The sequence below is a fragment of the Echiichthys vipera genome, assembly GCF_963691815.1.
Source record: "Echiichthys vipera genome assembly, chromosome: 18".
Lineage (NCBI taxonomy): Eukaryota > Metazoa > Chordata > Actinopteri > Perciformes > Trachinidae > Echiichthys > Echiichthys vipera.
Genome location: NC_139843.1, coordinates 7,325,507 through 7,345,522, shown reverse-complemented (window position 1 = coordinate 7,345,522; position 20,016 = coordinate 7,325,507). Strand labels below are relative to the sequence as shown.

The following is a 20,016-nucleotide window of genomic DNA, read 5'->3' as shown; positions in this document are numbered from 1 at the left end:
AGTTTGTGTGTGTGTGTGTGTTTGTGTGTGTGTGTGTGTGTGTGTGTATTTGCATGTGCTGGGAGCGAGTGTTTGTGCATCTGTGATGTGTTACTAACAGAGACAAAAATAGCTCATTATATGGGTGCTGGCTGTTGCTGGTGGCATAACAGGACAGCGTCGTTCTTCTAACCTTATCTGTCACTAAGACTGAGTGATTAACTAGACAGCTGCCCCTCTGTGTGTTTGTGTGTGTGCGTGTGTGTGTGTTTCTTTGCCACTGTCCCTCTGTCTCACGTTCATAACATTTGACCGGCCTCTTCCTTCATATTCAACTCCGCTGAAGTTTAACCCGACGTTCACTTTAGTTGCGACATATTCGCTCCGGCCTCTACGATGACCCTCAACTCTCATCAACACACACAAACACACAAACGCAGATAGAGGAACTGCTCTCTAAATTTAACCTTGATCTCAACGGTTTTCCAGTGTGTGTGTGTGTGTGTGTGTGTGTTTGTGTGTGTGTGTGTGTGTCCTGTTAGTCTTCTGTCATGTGAGTGAGGACAGCCTGTCATTGTATTCGGTGATTGGCGAGGTGGTGCGTGGACGAAAATCATGTGAGTCATTCGACCTGGATCAACGCAACTCATGTCGAGGCGCTTAACTGTACTTGGCGGGAGCGGGGACGTGCTGGTCTCTTCATCGCGGCGCACTTATCTTTAGATTATGGGAAAAGACTGAACCCACCTTTTTAAGCTCTTAGACATATTTATAGTGTAAACTTAACTGGACATTGTGTGGCAGTAATAGAATATTGCCTTTTGAGTAAACAAATCTAAAAACACTACTGTGAATAAATCATCTCTATCCTGTTGCAAACATAGGCCAGAGTTCATTATTGATCTATTTCAGGTCTAGATTACATCAGTGGGTGTGAGCGGAGATGATCTCAGAATGAAATCATCTTATAGATCAAATGTAAAGCCGCGGTCAAAGGCCTCACTGACTCTCTGGCAGACTTTCTGTAACCAAGAGGAGATAAAGTGACCTGATAAAAGTAAACAGAAACTCCTGTGAAAGGTCACAGGTCACGGATTGGCCCACTCACGTCGGGGTACTCTTTGACAGGCACGTAGAGCTTCTCCTGAAGCTGAGCCACGGGACCGATCGCCTCGGGAAGCTCCTCCATGTCCCGCCCGTTGAACATGCCACCGTTCACTGTGTCGTTGTACATGTCCTTGCGTACCCTGCCGATTTCTGGGGGACAGAAAGGGGGAGGAAAGTTGAGTAAATTTAACTGAGGAGGACATCCATGAAATTGTCAATGAGCAACCGCGAGTGTCACGTTTCAGGCCGTCCGTCTCTGAAGGCGGTGACTCACTGTCACCAGAATTACAGGAGGATCTGAGTGTTACAGCAAACAGACAGACAGGGAGACAGACAGACAGGGAGACAGACAGACAGACAGTCACAAGCATTCTGCACCACAATGTAGAATCTAACCACTGAATGCTTTGCAATCATGCCTCCTCTATTACTGACAATTTCTCTCTTTCTTTCTCCAACAGTGTTTAACACACACACACACACACACACACACACACACACACACACACACACACACACACACACACACACACACACACACACACACACACACACACACACACACACACACACACACACACACACACACACACACACACACACACACACACACACACACACACACACACACACACACACACACACACACACACACACACACACATATCGGTGGGTCACAGTGATCTATTCTACCCCCCAGTGTATGAAGTTCTAGTACAAGACAATCACACACTGCAGACAGAGCCGTCGACATTCTCAAAAAGCAGAACTGTCACTATATAATATTTTCAAAGCCTTTTCTCAATTAATATATAAATCTTCTGGTCTATAAAAAGCCCCAAAATGTATTTTTTTTGTCTTACCAACAGTCCAAAACTCTCTTTTATTCACTAAAGGTTGTCAAAAGTAACGATTCTTCTATGCTTTTTCGATACCACGTGTTTAAAACCATATTATCTACATTATTTATACATTTGATGATATCAAAAGCACCAAAGCTCCATAAAAACAGCTCTACAATTAAATCTTCAATCCAAAAAATCACATTATGACAAATGTGTTGGTATATGTTCAGTGTACCAACACTGTGTGCAGGCTGAAATACAAATAAGAGAATTAAAAAGTAATATTTGCGTGCCTTTTACTTTTTGCCGTGGTATCAAAAAGAGGTATGGAGTATCGTTTTTACACTTGTATCATAAGTTTCACATTTTCTTATTCAGTTTACAATGGTATGAAACAGAAAAAAGCACAATAGTGAACCTGCAAACACAGAACTGTCGGCATTTCTGCTTAAAAATTACTTAAACTATTCATTTGTTGTCTTAGGTGCAGAAGCACCAGCATAAATCAGCCTATGTTTGTCTGCCTGTCTGCTTGTTTAGTGTTGTCTCAATGACCAATGCTAGCTTCTGATGCCTTTGTAATGACACGCTAGAGCAATAATAACCGACTACTGCGCTACACAAACACATACGCAACACATACGCACACACAACCCCGGCTTGAACTCACACACACGGCAGAATAACTGACTCGAGGCACAAATATCATCTGACCTAAGCCGGCTGACAGGCATGTCTCCCTGCTCAGAGAGTGATAAGTCTGACCATAATAACTACGGTTGGGTGCTATAATTACAGCCACAGCTCTAATAACCCATTCTGACCTGTTGCAGACCAAAAGTGACAATTAAAACACACACACACACACACAAACACACACATGCACACACACACACACACACGCACACACAAACACACACACACACAAACAAATCTGCACAGACAGGCAGGGCTTTTGTCACACTTCAGTTAGAGCAGGGAGGAAAATGAGAAGTGAAAGAAGAACAAGAGAGTAGAAGGAGAGAGAGATAAAGAGGGGAAGCAGTAGCAGACCTTATCTTAACACTTCAACCTGTCAGTGGTTTAAATATTTATATATATATATAGACCGGATTCCACCGCAGTGTTTCTAAATATGCCACAAACAAACATGACAATACGTGTGACTGGCAGGTTTTCTGGTCACAAACTTTTTTCCGGTGCCGTGTCCTTGTGCACATTACTCAGGCAGAAGATACAGCCAAGGCTGAAAACGAGCACGCCACAATGCCTTTCATTTTAACCGAGGGTGTCACATTATCACAGGGCGAGGGAGGGATGAATGTGCTCGGCTGTCAAGTCCTCAACACGAACACGGCCGGAGACGTGAAGTGGACCCGTTTGTCACTCGCGTAGAGGTCGACTGGTATGAGAACAACCTTTGCTGCGTCATGAGACTTGTCAGGGAGCACAAAGTCAGGACCTGGGTGATCCTGATGTGCAACAACAGTAGCGACAACAGGCCTCGGTAGGTTGGTGAGGTTGTCACAATACCAGGATTTTGTTTTACTTTGATACATTACTAGTATAAAAAAAAAAAAACTGTTGATACCACAGCAAAAAGTCCTTGGCACACAAAACAGGGTTGATTTCCTTTTCTCCTGCTGGCACAGAAGAAGTAACTGAAACACATACCAGCATTGATCCTGCAGCCCTGGGTCGATAATATGATTATAGCTGTGCATTTTTAATAGCTTTGATGCTTCCCATACTACTGAAAATGGATATTGTATCATTTTGAAACACGTGGTTTTGAAAAGTATTGATACTTTTGGACAATCTTACTTGGTAGCTCATGACGTTCAGAACAAGGGGGCAGGTTTTTAAAGATTTTGTTGCAATCTTTAGTTGTTATTTCTCATTAGATCATCATCCAGGGAAGTGCATTAATGAGTCGTGCACAGAGCATGCCTCAAATCAAATGTTTTACTCGGTGACATGCTCTCGTTCCTGCTCAGGGATGGGCTGCAGCATTCACATAAGCCTGCGCATTAGGTCACTGGGAAAGACTAACAACTGTCTGTTTGTTCCCATCACTAACTGCCCGTCTGTGTGTGTGTGTGTGTGTGTGTGTGCGTGTGTGTGTGTGTGTGTGTGTGTGTGTGCGTGTGTGCGTGCGCGCTGATCTGCTGCTCTCACCAAATTAAAAGTGTGGGAAGTACACATCATATTCACACTTTTATTTTGAATTTACAGCCCCAGCGCTATGGTTTGGAGGCATCCGAGAGGACGCATCACGCATGCAACACCGTGAGAGTGCTCAATAATGCATCATGAGGGCTGACATTTGTTTCCTAGGAGTCAGAGGGAGGAATTCAAGCAATAAAGCGAGTCAATAACGGTCACTTTTATAATGAAAACGGACCATTTACCTTCACATGTCTGGCCAAGAAAAGACAATTTCCTCTGTGGTGTGACAAGTGGTTGAACTCTATAATAAAGGGGGGGGGGGGGGGCAAACCCTCAAACAGAAGCCGAGTTACCTTCGTCCAGCAGCCGCTCCAGATGCGTAAAGATGCCGCTGAAGTTGGGCAGGGAGCTCATCACTTTCCTGTCGTTCATCAGCTGCATTAGGTAGTCCGGGTTGGACTTGGGTCTCTCCTTTACCTCTGTCTCCCCGACCATGGCTTCGGCTCTCTACAATAAAGTGAACACTTGCGTGGGGGAAATTCACGAAAACACACCCAGTCAAGCGATGCGAGGACCCCAGGGGTTTCCACCGGCCGCGACCCGCTGACCGCCTCTAACTCAGATCCGGTTAAATCGACTGTCCTTCGGTCAAACGCTTCGTTAGTGTGCTCCTCTCTTCTTCCAAACGGGTCCCCCCCTCCTGTCTCTCCGGAGTTTGAAAAAGTTCCTTAATGTTGGGAGTTTCTTTTTGACACTTCAGGGCGACACTTTGACGGACGGCATGCGCAAAAATAAAAAACGAGACGCGCAACAAGTTGGTGTCCTCCGCCCCGGCTGCTCCGCTGGTGTCCGCCCGGTGTGTCGGTATTCTGCAGCGGGGATCGACTCCCTCCCTATCATATGATTACAGTACAGCAGCAGCACGAGTGGGCTGTCAGGAGCGCGCCGCGCGTCGCCGCCGCTATCACACTTATAGGGGAGGAGGCTCGTGCTCGTCCCCTTCAGAGCCTCACCCCGCCTTCCTCGCGCACGAACACACACACACACACACACACACACACACACACATACAAACACATACACCCTTTAACAATATAACAGCTTCACATAGGTATGCACACCTGTTACTCCCCATCACTTGTGCTGTGGAGTGTTTGTGTGTGTGTGTGTGTGTGTGTGTGTGTGTGTGTGTGTGTGTGTGTGTGTGTGTGTGTCCAGGTGCCCTGAGAACTGTACTGAAGTTAGATTTTTACTTGTGTATTTACATTTTAAGTTAATAAATATTGTACTTTTTACTCCACTACATTTATTTGGCAGCAACTATGGAACCCATGATCCGTGATGTAAGTATTACTTTACTGTATTTAGGTAAAACAACCAATAAAACTGTGGTGGAAGAAGTATTTAAAGAAAATACCATGGTCTAAAATGAAAAAATTTCAAGAAAAAGTCCTGTATTCAACACGTTACTGAGGCTAAGTCCTAAAACTACAGAAGCATAATCAGCAACATGTAAAATATCAAAAGTAAAAGCACTCATTACCCAAAATGGCACCTTTAAAATCTTATATTGTTCTGTTTTTATCACTAAAAACGATGTGTAAGAATATTTTAATGTTGTAGTTCGTCAACGTGAAGCTGTTTTGAGATACTTTCTACAACATTGGGTAGATTTGCATCACAGTTCTTAATATATATCATATATTAAAAGCGTATCATGTGTCTTCTTATGAGAAAAGTAAGTAAAGTGGAGTAAAAAGTGCATTATTTCCTTCTGAAACGTAGTGGAATGTACATAAAGTAGCATTAAACGGAAATACTCACGTAAAGTACAAGAATGTCACAATTGTAGTTAAATAAAACACTTAAATGTAAATGTAAAACTGCAATACAGCAAGAAATGCAAAGTCCCAGGTAATTAAAAAGTATCATCAGCAAACTATACTCAAGTATCAGTTAATGAAAGTACAAGTTTAGCAGAAAACTGCCCAATGACACTGATATATGTTAGATTATCAAGTTATATTATGGATGCATCCAAGTGCAAGCGTGCGTACTGTTGCTGCAGCTCGAGGGGAAGCTACAGTTAAATAAAGTTTGTCCAATCTAAGGGTCAAGGCCCCTCCGAGGGTCACAGGAAACATCTGAGGGTTCAGGATTTGACTTGTGGGGAAAGCGAATAGAAACAATACAAAACAAAAAGTTCTGCTTCATGAATCTTTATTTTTGTGAAGCTTTTCTTTAACCTGAGCTCTAATTTTGAAATATTCGATCCTTTTACCTTCTACTTTTGGACCCTGAGCAGCTTTTAAATCATCAGACGTGTTTTTATTTTATAAACCCGTCACTCAAATCCAACAGTATCTGTCAGAAAAGCACATTAATACTTTATTTCCATGAAATGCAGGAGAAGTATACGCAAGAAAAATCATACTTACAGTAAGAATAGCACCTGAGTAAATGGACTTTCCACAACAGAGATATAAAACAGTCAATGGAGCAGTTCAAATCAGCAGGGATGTTTCTATAATCATGACAGTTTAAGCACATTTTTTGCGGACAATACTTTAGATTTAAACTGCAGGACTTGTTTCAAAGTGCTGCACACTGAATACTTCTCCCAGCTCCGCCTACTCACTGCCGTTCACACAACATGAAACCTGTTCGCACCCTCCGCTTTGAGGACTTTTGTCAAGGATCCTGAAATAATAAGAAGGTGTGATGTGTGCGCCGGTTTCTCTCTGGGTGGCTGCAGGAGAAATGTTATTGCTGAAGGAACAGATAGGTGCTAGTAGCTAAACTTAACCTGCTGTAAATCACACACAGACACACACATGCACGCACACACACACACACACACACACACACACAGACACACACAGGCGAGACAGCATGTGTGCCCATGCATGCTCTGACTTAAGCCTTTTGTCAGGCGCTGCTGGCCTCCCACCTGATTTCTCTCCTCTGTCCAGTGCTTTATGCAGAGTTTTTCACCTTTTAAGACTAAACTTATGATCGAGGCTGAGTTGGATGTGTTTGTGTGTGTGTGTCAGAGTGTGAGAGTGTGTGAGGAAGCAGCAGGGATTGTAACGGGGCAGTAGCAGCAGCAGCAGCAGTGTTGGTAATGGCTGGTCAGCTGGTATGGCGAGTATTCAGGGCGGGGGCAGTGCATTGTCCTCTCATAGCTCCAACAATGCCCCTCTGAGCAGGCCACACATCTACCAGTCACGGGCCTCTCTCTCTCTCTCTCTGCCTCTGCTTTTCTTTCTGTCTGCCATATTCATTCAGCCCCGTAGTGAAGTGTAGAGTGAGACGTGGTAGTACCGTCACTGACCTTCAGCTCCAACGTCAAGGTCAGCCCCTTCCCCCAGTCAATGTCAGAGCACCGTCACACCTCACATTCATTCATTATCACTTTAAATCATCAATAAATGACACAAATGTTGCATAATATTCATTCATTTACTGGTCATATCCTGGATGCATAGCAGCCATCTTTACGAACTTCACTCACTCATGTGTCTGTTTACGCGTACATTACATTAATCAATCCTGACTCGTTCGATTGATTGATATTCATAATCCATTAATCGCTGTCTATGAAACATTCTCAGCTTCTTAAATGTGATGATTTGCTTCTTTTCTCCGTCTTAAATTATTGCAAATTCAATACTTTGATGAAAACGTATGGGCATATGTGTTGATCTTCGATTAATAATTTATCGTGCAAAAACGTCGACATTCTCTGATTACGGCTTCTTAAATGTGAATTTGTTGTCTTAAATCATGTGTGTGTGTGTGTGTGTGTGTGTGTGTGTGTGTGTGTGTGTGTGTGTGTGTGTGTGTGTGTTTTAGACAGTTTGAAGGACAAAATAGTTCATTTGAAGACATATGACGGTTGTTTTTAGAGCTGTAATCATTCACTCATCGACAGAAGTCACGTATCAGAAATGATCTGTTTTATATAAACACTATATAAAACTAATTATTTTAGGGTTTTGGAGAGTTGCTTGATAGGAAATCTGGAATGGGCGTTTTTTTGTTTACTGATGTTTTATTGACTGAACAGTTAATTCATTAATTAATGGAGAAAATAAGCTGCACATTAATTCGTCTTATAGAATAAAATAATGCTCAAAAACCAGCCAACAGATTAATAAATAATGGAAATAGCACCTAAATAACACGAAGCAGCAGTCTAAATGTTAAGATAAGGGTTCACCCAACATTTGAGCATCTTACATGCACGTTTTACAAGTGTGGGTATACATATATGCATGTACTTGTACTGTATTGTACAGGTATTGAACAAACATATTGACACAGGGAAGTATAAAAAACAACAACACTTGAATAAATGAATGAAATTCAAGTATCTTTATATTTATTTCACATTTTGCATCCAATATCTTTGTTTTTTTTGTCTGTCGTTTGTTTGTTTGTCTGTAAAGATGTCATTTTTTCTATTTTTTCGGACATTTTATACTCAATATAATAATAATAACTAATTAACTGATTAATAAGAAAAGCACCACATCGAGCAATAATGAGATGGTACTTATTTCCAGCCTGAATGCATTATATTTGGTTTGGTTTGAGGTCTACTTCTACCACCAGTGTCTTAATATGAAGTGTTTACGTAATAACATATAACAGGACTTTATGTATTATTTGTTTCCTTTTAATTAGCTGAAGAAAGACATTGTACAAACACTAAAGGCATTGGGGATCCACCCCTGTTACACTATCACTGATGGAAAGACACCCTCTTGTGGATGTTTAGTGCAACTGGAACCGTTCCGAGCAAAGGCCCAAAGTGTCGATGCATGCCAGCACATTTTTCAACAACAGAGGGAAGTTTGAAAGACATCTGGAGTCAAAACAAACCAGATCTGGAGAGACGTGTAGGAGAAAAGTTGGCTGCGAGCGGCGAGCGAAACAGTGGGAGTGTTGGTGAAATCACACATCAGACTGTCATCACAGAGAAGAGAAAGGACCTCAGCTGCATGAAACATTACTGCTGGTGATCTTAACTGAGTTACACACACAGTCAGGGTGATCTCACCTCACTCTGTTACCTGCAGTCACCAACAGAGAGCAGCAGAATACACGAAGACACGCAGGACGCTTCCTGTGTTAACAGATGTTGTCTCTGTGGGAGAAGATGCAGCGTCATTTGTGAGTGAGTTTGAATGCAAGGTTTTATCCTGAAGAGTAGCTTTGACAGACGCTGTTTTACCATGCAACAACAGCTACTTTGACATAAAAACACATGAAACAAGGATGAAAGATTGACAGTTTTACCCACATTTTTGGGGGATTGTCCCAAATGTTATCAACATTGGAGAGACCTTTAAGTAAATGATGGGGGTAGAGCTACCTCTGTACCTCCTGATCCGTGCAGAATCACTGTCTGATTTACTAAACAACAACTTTGTAAAAGACACTTAAATCTCTCTCTCATCTCTCATCTTCAGCCGCTTATCCGGGGTCGGGGCCTCATTTGTGAGTAAGTTTGAATGCAAGGTTTTATCATGAAGAGTAGCTTTGACAGAGGCTGTTTCACCATGCAACAACAGCTACTTTGACATAAAAACACATGAAACAAGAATGAAAGATTGACGGTCGTACCCACATTTTGGGGGGATTGTCCCAAATGTTATCAACATTGGAGAGACCTTTAAGTAAATCATGGGGGTAGAGCTACCTCTGAACCTCCTGACCTGTGCAGAATCACTGTCTGATTTACTAAACAACAACTTTGTAACTAAAAGACACTTAAATCTCTCTCTCATCTCTCATCTTCAACAGCTTATTCGGGGTCGTGTCCTCATTTGTGAGTGAGTTTGAATGCAAGGTTTTATCATGAAGAGTAGCTTTGACAGAGGCTGTTTTACCATGCAATAAGAGCTACTTTGACATAAGAACACGTGAAACAAGAATGCAGGGAGATTGGCGGTCGTACCCGCATTTTTGGGGGATTGTCCCAAATTTGATCAGCATTGGAGAGACCTTTAAGTAAATGATGAGGGTAGAGCTACCTCTGTGCCTCCTTACCTATGCAGAATCACTGTCTGATTTACTAAACAACAACTTTGTAAAATACACTTAAATCTCATCTCATCTCATCTTCAGCCGCTTATCCGGGGGCGGGTCGCGGGGGCAGCAGCTTTAGCAGGGGACCCCAAACTTCCCTTTCCCGGGCCACATTAACCAGCTCTAACTGGGGGATCCTGAGGCGTTCCCAGGCCAGCGTGGAGATCTAATCTCTCCACCTGGTCCTGGGTCTTCCCCGAGGCCTCCTCCCAGCTGGACGTGCCTGGAACACCTCCCTAGGGGAACTTCTCACCTTATCTCTAAGGGAGACTTAGACTTAAATGCTACATTAAAATATGTAATCGAGGCCTTGTGCTTCACTGGGGATCTTTGTCATTCTCTGTGTTTTCAGGTGTTTTGCTGCTACGTTTCAACCACAAATCTACTTTCTTTCATCATCTCTGCCCATTATTCAGCACTGAAACGTAACTGTGAACAGGATTACGTTCGTTGACAGTTCATGGCAGCTAACAGACATGGAACATTGAATATAAAATGTGGTTTATCAAACTTACATTTACAATTTCTATTGTGCTTAATATTCTATAAATATTTTAGTAATTGCGCATGACTGAGGAAAACATCTCGTGCACCCCCGCAGTCCTCCGAAGTACTCCTCGATGCCCCTCAATTAGAAACGGCCCTGTTGAGTCTAAGCACCAACAACTTTCTGCCGAATTTGAATCATCACATCATCTTTTACAATAAACTATTATCTTTACTTCATTCACTTGTCTCTCCTGATCCAACTTATTTAACTCAAAACCAGCCTGTTTTTCCTTTTATCTCTTAACACACATTCATTTCATTTTCATTTCCACCCGTATCTTTTCTCCCCCTCGTTTGTCTTTCGGTCTCTGTCTCTCTGTGACGTGAGCAGGATATCACCTGCTCACCTGGCTGAGGGGCTCATGCTAATCTAAAGCCGATTAGGCCTCTTATCTACTCAGCACTGGTTATGTGCTTTGGTCCAACAAAAATACCGCACGGAGTTGGCCTCTTTACTGTTCCTGCTGACTCTTCGCAGCCCCCCCCACCCCCAAAATCTGCTCTATGCTGGCTTTGATATCATGTGTGCGGTTTGCAGAACATGTGGATCTCAGCTCAGATGTACATGTTTTATAGTGTTTCAAAGAGAGTCGACCTGAACGGTTGCTATTTATTAATACCACAGACTGAAGGGATCACAGGGTGTGTCACTGGCCTCCTCAGAAGCTCATTTTGGAGCTGATTTGAGGCCCAAAAATATCAAGTTGTGCATGAAATCAATAAGGAAAGTCACTTTCAAACACATGTGAACACACTATTTGGTTTGTGAATGCATCTGTGTGTGTGACCCCCCCCCCCCCCCCCCCCTTTCCTTACACGGGACATGTGAAGAGTCATCCGATGTCCATGTGAAAGCAGTAATGCCCTAATTGCCTTTATCCTGTTGATTTAATCAGGAGCCCTGTGGCACTCACAGTACAGCACGGCTCGCTGCCTCTTGATCTCAGGTTTGTGCGCCGCAAGGTCGAGACAAAATAGGCACTTCTCATCAATACTTTTGCACATCCTGCACAAAACCGTACAACTCTCTTATATTTGTTACTGTTTGTTTCATATATTTTTATTGTAATATATTCTATATGTTGCAGTAGTTTGTCTTTATTCCTCTTAATGTGTTTAGTGTATGCAACAAACACCGAGGCAAACTTTTTGTGAGGTGAAAACCTGCAGCAATAAATCTTATTGCGCCTGTAAAACTTACTTCACGGTCAAATCACATCTCTAAAATCCTTTATTCATTTGTACAGTCAGCATAATCTCGTCTTCTTCTTCTACACAGACACACAAAAAGGAAAAAATGGAAAAACTTTACATGGATTTAAATAAAAGATTTAGCTTAATTACATTATTTTTCTTTAAAAAAAGTTAAATTTTAGTCATCGTTTCTACACTATGTACAAAGACAGCGACCCGGTTGTTAGAATATACCTGCGTGTGTGTGACTCTGAATGCACGAGGGAAACACCGAAGAGGATCTGAGATTACAGTACAGGGGTCATGAGCCAAGATTTAGCTGCCAATTTCAGTCGCCCTCCACAGGTTCGGAGCTGGCCCTGCCTCTCTACAGGGCTCACATCCCGCTTCCCATGCCTCGCTCTTCCACCTGGTGCCAAAACATTCATTCATAATTCATACCGATCCATTCAAGTCATAATTCTTCTCCATCTCAGGAGCTTATCCAGAATTCACGGGGGACAAATGTGAACCGTGTGAGTACTATAGACGGGTCAACAAAGATAAAGGGCTGTAAATGTCTTCCGTCTGTACCACTGGTTTCCATGAGAATACAACAGGAAAAGTTACATATTTACTTGTGATTGCAAAGCATCTGACATTTATCAATACATATCACGTTTACTTCAAACCCCACCGAGTGTTGGAAACCAAAAATCTCTTTAAAAGCATGCTGTGAAGCAAAGTTGGAGCCTGAGATGGATTTGTTTGGTCGGGGGAAAACCAAAATGACAAACCATAACATCCTACACATTATCTCTCTCTCTCTATGTATGAATATACAGTTTATTATTACTTTAAGTCCATTTGAAGGGAGTTCATAGCTGAATATACTGTATGTGTGTGTGTGTGTGTGTGTGTGTGTGTGTGTGTACGTGTGTGTGCGTGCGTGTGGAAGCGTCTACATAATAAATGTTGGTAGAAAAACGTAGTAATCTCACACGTCCCCTTCCTCTCCTCCTCAGGTGGGAGTGATGTCAGTTTGTGCAGGAGAGGTCAGCTCAGCTCACTGTGGCCACCGCTGCCTCGTCCCCCTCCTCCACCTTGCTGCCTTTGCCCATCGCCTTCATTTTGTCCATGATGTCGGTGAACGTCTCCTTCACCGACTTCTCCAGGATCCAGCCCTCGCTCTCGCTCTCGGGGTCCTCGGGGTTCACCAGGGTGGACAGGGAGCTGTCGACGTACTGCAGGCCGATGGTCACGGCAACCTGCATCACACCAGATAAACCGCAACCCTCAGAAATCACAGCACAGTCACTCAGAAAAACATGTTTGCAACCTTGACCATTTTATCTTATGTTACATGATGTGCTGTCATGTATGGTTGTGAATTATTAAAAATGTTATATATATTATTTTAGGTACTTTATGCAAAGCAAATTCCCCTAAGAGCAACTAACGTTTCATTCTACCAGGAGTTATCTTGTATCTCACCGGCCAAATTAAGGATAAATAAGATGAAATAAGTCTTTAGGTTAATAATGACTCTAAAATTGCCCGTAGGTGTGAATGGTTGTCTGTCTCTGTGCGTCTCTATGTGCCCTGTGATAGACCGGCGTCCTGTCCAGGGTATACCCCGCCTCACGCCCGATGTCAGCTGGGATCGGCTCCAGCCCCCCCGTGACCCCGACAGGGACAAGCGGTTGAAGATGAATGAATGAATGAAGTCTTTAATTCATTCAAAACTCCACAGAATATGTTGTCATAAATTACAGTCACAGTTGCAAAATATAGGTGGAAATATAACTCCATACAGGCAAACTCACTAAACTGCATTTCATTTAATCAAATGATTGACTTCAGGAACGTAGATCGACGTTTGAAAAGGAAAAGTAGATACAAATCGTGTTACCATCGTCATAACTTCTAAATCAATGCAATGATTAGTCGATTCACTTTTATGAAATTGATCAGTGGTTAAAATCCCCTTTCATGTTGCGATTGCAGCGTCTGAAATGTGAAAATGTACTGTTTGTAATTTTCTTACATCATAGTAAACCGAACACGTTTGGGCTTCGGACCTTTGGTTGGACAAAACACGACGTGGAGACATCATCAGCCACCACTGACAACATCCTGTGCAATGGTACATACTGCACATTCATGTCACTTATTCCCTAATCTAATGCTACACACCTGCACAACCTCTCATCCCGGACATATCTGTATATGTGAAAGGTGTACATCGCTATTTATTCTGTATTGTCGTATTGTTTCATTCTTATTTATCGCTCAGTCTGTTGAGCTGCCGTGACACGTGGATTTCCCCGATGTAGATCAATACAGCTTACTTTATCTGATCTTGAGCTCTAGGAGATTGTAAAGGGTATTTTTCACCATTAGACCAAACAATGAATCCAGAAATTGAGAACATAATCTGCAGAGTTTGTGTTTGTCTGGGTGCAGACGCATCCTGCCATGTCCTAGGACCCATAGACTGCTGCTATTGGTCTTTTAAACTATGACTAATGAATGATCTATTATTATTGTTGTGTTTTTTTGGATCTGTTGTCTGTTTCCATGTAGTTACTGCTGGCTGTGCAGAAATGTGCCTCTCTTTTATGCGTGCAATGTAACGTAATACAAGGAGATGGAACAAATGACTTCAAAATGTGCAGGCATCAACAAGAGGATAAAGAAAACAGAGGTTATGAGTTGTTGATCGTTCCCTCCTATGTCAAAATCAGTCAAAATAATCTAGATAATTCCTCATATCATGCAGCTGATACACTGATATCACTGAAGTAAATCTACAGCCTAGAGGTAAATGTCTGTCTGACGTTCCTGTCTGTTATAGTGAAGGTTTTCGTTGCCACCGTACTCTACGGGGGAATTGTTGGGTCTGTGTTAATCATAAATAAGTCATAGAGTGTGGTCTTTACCTACTCTGTGAAGTGTCCTGAGGTAACTTTTGTTATGATTTGGCACTATAAATAAAATGGAATTGAATTGAATTGAATTAAACTGAATTAAAAAGTAATTTAAGAATGAGACTTCAGATCAGATTGGGAGCTCAAACTCCTCACCTCTCTCAGATTAACCCATTACTCCATCTCTGAACCCACTGTCCCTGTCAGCATACAGACACTTGCATAACTGCTCTTAAATCTGGGATTCCTCCGACTGGGTGTCAGATCAGCTTCCTGGGTGTCTAACTCCAAGTTTTTACGGCAAGTCGGCTGGATTTCTGGGACAAAGGTGTACGAGGTTATACAGGGACTGCACGAGGTTATACAGGGACTGCACAAGGTTATACAGGGACTCGAACCAGTCAGGCTATCGCAGAGGATTTATAGGCCTACATGTTTTTTATGGTTCTGTGTAAACTCAACAACAACAACAGACGTTGGCCGTGGAGGCTCAGGGAGAGTTGACGAGAGGCGAGGTGTCATTTGGCTGCTACGGGATTACCTGTTTGGGTAGAAAGTAGCAGGTGAGATGCTGCAGGTAAGCTGCACATATGAACAAGCCAAGGGTTTTGCAGGGTAACTCGAGGACAGAGTTGTTTGGGAAGATGCATTAAGTGTAAATAGATGATAGCGGGGGCGGGCGGTGTAAAGGAGGGGAGGTGATGGATGATAGATGTGCCAGCTGGGTCAAGGCTTTGCTACGTTTATATCTTCAGCTCACTGCAAAGTCCTCACCTGTCTCCTAAAATCCTCCCTGAATTTACTGGAAGATAGCTGAACAATTCAAAATGTGTTTTTCAGAAGTTTGACACTCAAACGTGGGTTTGGCTTTTATCTGCTGAGGGTTTCTCTAAGTTTGAGGCGTGTACGTACGAGCATGATTTAGTGATATCACAAATAGTTTCAAAACCAAACGTCATCGAGTATGAAACTTACAGAAGAGTCATGAGGAAGCTTAAAAACCTCCAGGACCTGCACCTCTTAGGCAAAATACGTAACAGAGCCTTGTTTCAGTGGGAGACTATGGCAAGTGTTTTCTGTTGAAGCTGGGGATTTGTCTTTATGTGTAAATGCTTGAAAACACTTCTTATGAAGCTTAAATGTCACCTTTGTGGAAGTTATTTTGTGAGTGTGTGGACTGGGCTCACTGTTGCCCCTTGTGGCCGTTCGGGTAAAGAAACACCTACTGCAGCTCAAGCAATGCTCAGGCACCCGTGTTTTAAGTGAGTGAGTGGTCACTTTTCGTCTGACCCATGGGACGTTACTGCGGTGACAGACAAATCTTTTAGTTTGAAAGATTTGAGGTGTGCCAGGAATCACACATCATTTTAAAGATGATTTTGCAGGTCAGGAAAGTCGCAGTTTGTCTTCGTGTGAACCCGCTGCTCGACTTTCATCTTGCGCTATATACGCCATCTTGCTTGGTAGCTAGCTAGCTAGCTTAAGTATGTTCTACGCACAAATGCAACGTTATCTTACTTGATGTCTTTTATCCAGCGAAAGAACGAACACTTATGCTTCTTTGGGGTCAGGAGCCTTTCTAATTACATATGTTCACAGTCTTATACTTCAAACTACTACTACTACTTTAAACAAGATGCAGGAATTTTATGAATTTTGAATTGTAAAATGATCTTTTAAACTGACAAACATCATATGTGTAATCAAGGGGCTCAATTCAAATGGGATCAAAAAAATGATTGGTCACTTGCCATTCACTAACATGCATGTTTTTTCCAGAATAAGCTACCAGGAAGTTTCTATGCACATCTGGTACATTAAAGTACATTAAAGTGATGGTGTAGGTATTCTGCTTAAACTTAACATGATGGAGTAAACATCTTTTTTTTAAACTAAACCATGTTGATGCATCGCTGCCGGCCCTGACCTCCAGCATAGTGACCAGCAGCACCAGGCCTCCGATGGTGTTCATCAGGCCTCCATAGTAGGACAGCATGGCGTCGCGGCAGCCGGGCTTCCACACGTTGAGCTCCTCCGTGTAGTGGTCGTAGCTGTAGTGGGCCGTGTTGTTGGTCATCTGGAGCTGGATGCACGGTCTGGGGGAGCTGGGGTTACAGCAGCTGAACGGGACTCCATCCATCAGATACTGGCCGTCCACGTTGCTCCCGATGCGGCTAAGAGGACGAGGCAAAGCGTCACGTTAATGTAACATTACGATGGGTTGGAGGTGAAAGTGAGATAACAGGGCAGGTACTATGTGTGGGCTAAAATGATCTGTGTTAGACTTTCTTTATTGTTTCAGTTCAAACTGAATCAAACTCTGTTAATAACAAAGGAAGAGGACATAGGTTATGGTGTGCAGTTATAACAAAGGGCTGCTATTTTCATTATCAATTAATCTGCCGTTTATTTTCTAGATTAATCATTTAATCGTTTGGTCTAAAAATGTTAATTTATGTCCAATGTGATGTCTTCAAACGTCTTGTTTTGTCAGTCCAACACCCAAAGTAATTTGCTTTAATATGATATAAAACAGAGACAAGCGGGGAATCTCTATATTTGAGAGGTTAAAAATAGCATTTCTTGCATGAAAAATTACTTTAATGATTAATCAACTAGCAAAATAGTTAATAAATGTACAAGTTGACTTATGTTTGTTTTGTGAGAGAAGTATCTTTGGTTTGTGTTGCTTCTATTGTGTTGTGTTATTCTTTGTTGTGTAGCTTAAACAACACCGTCACAGGTGTGCAAACATCCGTCAAGAACAACTTATCGGCTGTAAATCTGTAACGCAGCAAACGCATCACTGGTGACATCATCTCTGTTACCCGAAGAAGAACATTTTTACTTAAACTTTCTTCTATTCTATATTCATCTATATCTATGTTTCCTGATTCTTGTGATATTTGCTTTTAAGAAACTCTTACTATGTGTCTTTCATGCACCAAAACGCCAAAGCAAATTCCCTAAAAACCTACTTGGCAGTAAGCCGGAGTCTGATTCTGATTGACGGCAGTAGGTCAGTGGAAAGACACGTAGGATCGGATCACTAAGACCTGGTAAGGTTCAGGGATTTCTAGAAACACCAACACCTCATTAAGCCCCAAATAATGTCCCAGATAAAACTTTGTCAATACTACAGAACTTACAGGAAAGGCTTTACTATATAGGATATGTTCTGGATATTAAGCACAACCTTATGGATCAGAAACACGGCTGTAACTGCTGTTGTGATTGGACGCTACCTAAATAAAGCTGACTTGACCGATGTTTAAAATTTGGTTTAAATGGAAAGCATCTCTGAAAGCACTTTTGCCGCCTTGTAGTCAATGTCTGGTACGTTTTAAAATGCTTTCATGTTGTTTATGGGATGTTTTTTTATGTGAAAAGTGCCTGAGACCAATTTCCTTTCTGGGACAAAACAGTTTACTCTGCAATTAATAGAAGTCATTTCCAGGATTTCTGCAGCAACACATGAGTTTTCACCAATCACCTCCCTACGCTACTATCCAGTATTATTGTAATTGGTGAGCCAGTGTTTATGCAGATTTTAAAACCCCGGCTACAAATTGTTTCATTGTTCCCTGGAGCTTTGCCACGTCCTCTGCTGATTGAACAGGACACTGACTTTTGAAGGACGTGGACGCTGTAATCCTTGAGATTAAACACCAACTGTGTGCCAACGCTCCAAACGCTCCTCGCAAACCTTAACTGCTACTTGTTGCCCAAAATCAGTGTAGAAATGGACAGATTGTGAAAAAGACAACCCATATCACTGGACTGGAACAATGTACTTTTAATCCTGCTTGTGCTTTTTTGACCTTGTATCTTTCTCCTGCTCCTAATCGCCTCCTCAAGCTCCTCCTCAACTTTATCCGTAAAACTGCCCAGTAACCTCTTGTTTCGCCTGATGTCACGTCCCTGTTGCTGCCTTTCTGTGATGGTAATCCTCAGTGGACGAAAGTGAATAATGCACCTCCGCCGACCTCAAATCCACTTATACTGAACCGTAATTTTGTGCAGCCCCCCACCTTGATACCCTAAACGGCAATGTCCTTGAGTCGTTTCACTGTCACGTCACACATTAACGATAACTTTTAAAAGGGTACCATGAGAGATTTCAACACTTACTCTTTGACTTCCTTTGCGCTGAAGTCCAGGTAGCGGTTGCTAACCCACTGTATCTCGAACCAATCCCTAAAGTTGTCGTTTCCACAGCAACGAAACTCCATCTGCATCAGGTCCAGGGTCCTCTTCATGTAGCAGCGTCCCGGTGTGTCCGTGTCCTTGTAGTACTTCATGCCGTTCCTCAGCCCCTCGGCCAGGGTGAACTGCAGAGGGATCCTCATCAGGAAACACAGCACGGCCGTCACAAGCAGCAGGGCGTTGAACCCCACGCAGACCACCAAGAAGCTCTTCAACATGGGCTTCCACTTTACAAACTTGGTAGGGTCCAGGGAGTCATAGCAGACTTTGCCCCCAAAGGCGTTGATGCCACAGGCTATTAGACCCATTAGTATAAGCAGGTTGGGCAAGAAGTGGCTTTCGTTGTTGTCCATAAGTTCTGAGCGCTTTCGCAGCTCAATCTTAAAGAACAGGCCCATGCTGAAGACCAGCACGCCGGCCATTACGGCGGACCAGTACATGAACCAGACCGTCTGAGCGAGCTTTACCCGCTTCTTCAGGTCAAACTTGACCAACATCAAAACCATTGTTCAACCTTTGATGTGTCCTTGCCTGTGAAGAAGAATGTCGGGAGATGATCTCAGAGAGCAGGAGCTCCGAGATGGTCTTGAAGCGCCGCAGTTCCTGTTTCCCAGTCTCCTTGCGATAAGGGTCTCCTCTGGCTGGTCCAACAGGACAGGAGAGTCAGCTCAGCCTGTAATCCATCCCACAGGAAAACACCAGAGATGAAGAACTCAGGAGGCAGGAGTTTTATTTCTTCAAAGCTATCTCCTCTCCCATTGTGACAGAAACTTCAATTTTCATAAGGCTTTGTTTGACCGTTTTTTCCCCCCGTTAACGCACAGGTGAGGCTAATGACGATGCTCGTTCTCCTAGAGAGGTGGAGGATTGCAGAGGATCCTCATGATTAAACTCAAAGTTGCAGTACGTCATGCTAAGCCCCTGTAAGCAGCTTGATCCAATTTGCAGAAATCCCTCTGCAC

The 20,016-nt window shown here is 42.8% G+C and overlaps 2 protein-coding genes across 4 annotated transcripts in view; both read right to left on the bottom strand.

The window, feature by feature from the left end:
• Positions 1-5,024, bottom strand: part of qki2 (QKI, KH domain containing, RNA binding 2) — a 19,007-nt gene extending 13,983 nt beyond the window's left edge. For all 3 annotated transcript variants that reach the window (XM_083932776.1, XM_083932777.1, XM_083932778.1), the window contains exons 1-2: positions 4,454-5,024; positions 1,088-1,236 (exon numbers count right to left, since the gene is read on the bottom strand). In XM_083932776.1, coding sequence (XP_083788902.1) covers positions 1,088-1,236; positions 4,454-4,595 — 291 coding nt within the window. In that variant the 5' untranslated portion in view covers positions 4,596-5,024. The remainder of the gene's footprint in view (positions 1-1,087; positions 1,237-4,453) is intronic.
• A 7,955-nt stretch (positions 5,025-12,979) lies between these two features.
• prph2a (peripherin 2a (retinal degeneration, slow)) lies at positions 12,980-19,560 on the bottom strand (the record flags this gene model as incomplete). Its single annotated transcript, XM_083932381.1, has 3 exons — positions 12,980-13,186; positions 16,776-17,022; positions 18,980-19,560. The coding sequence occupies 3 exons, from the start codon at positions 19,558-19,560 to the stop codon at positions 12,980-12,982; spliced, it is 1,035 nt and encodes a 344-aa protein (XP_083788507.1).
• Between the last annotated feature and the right edge of the window lie 456 nt (positions 19,561-20,016).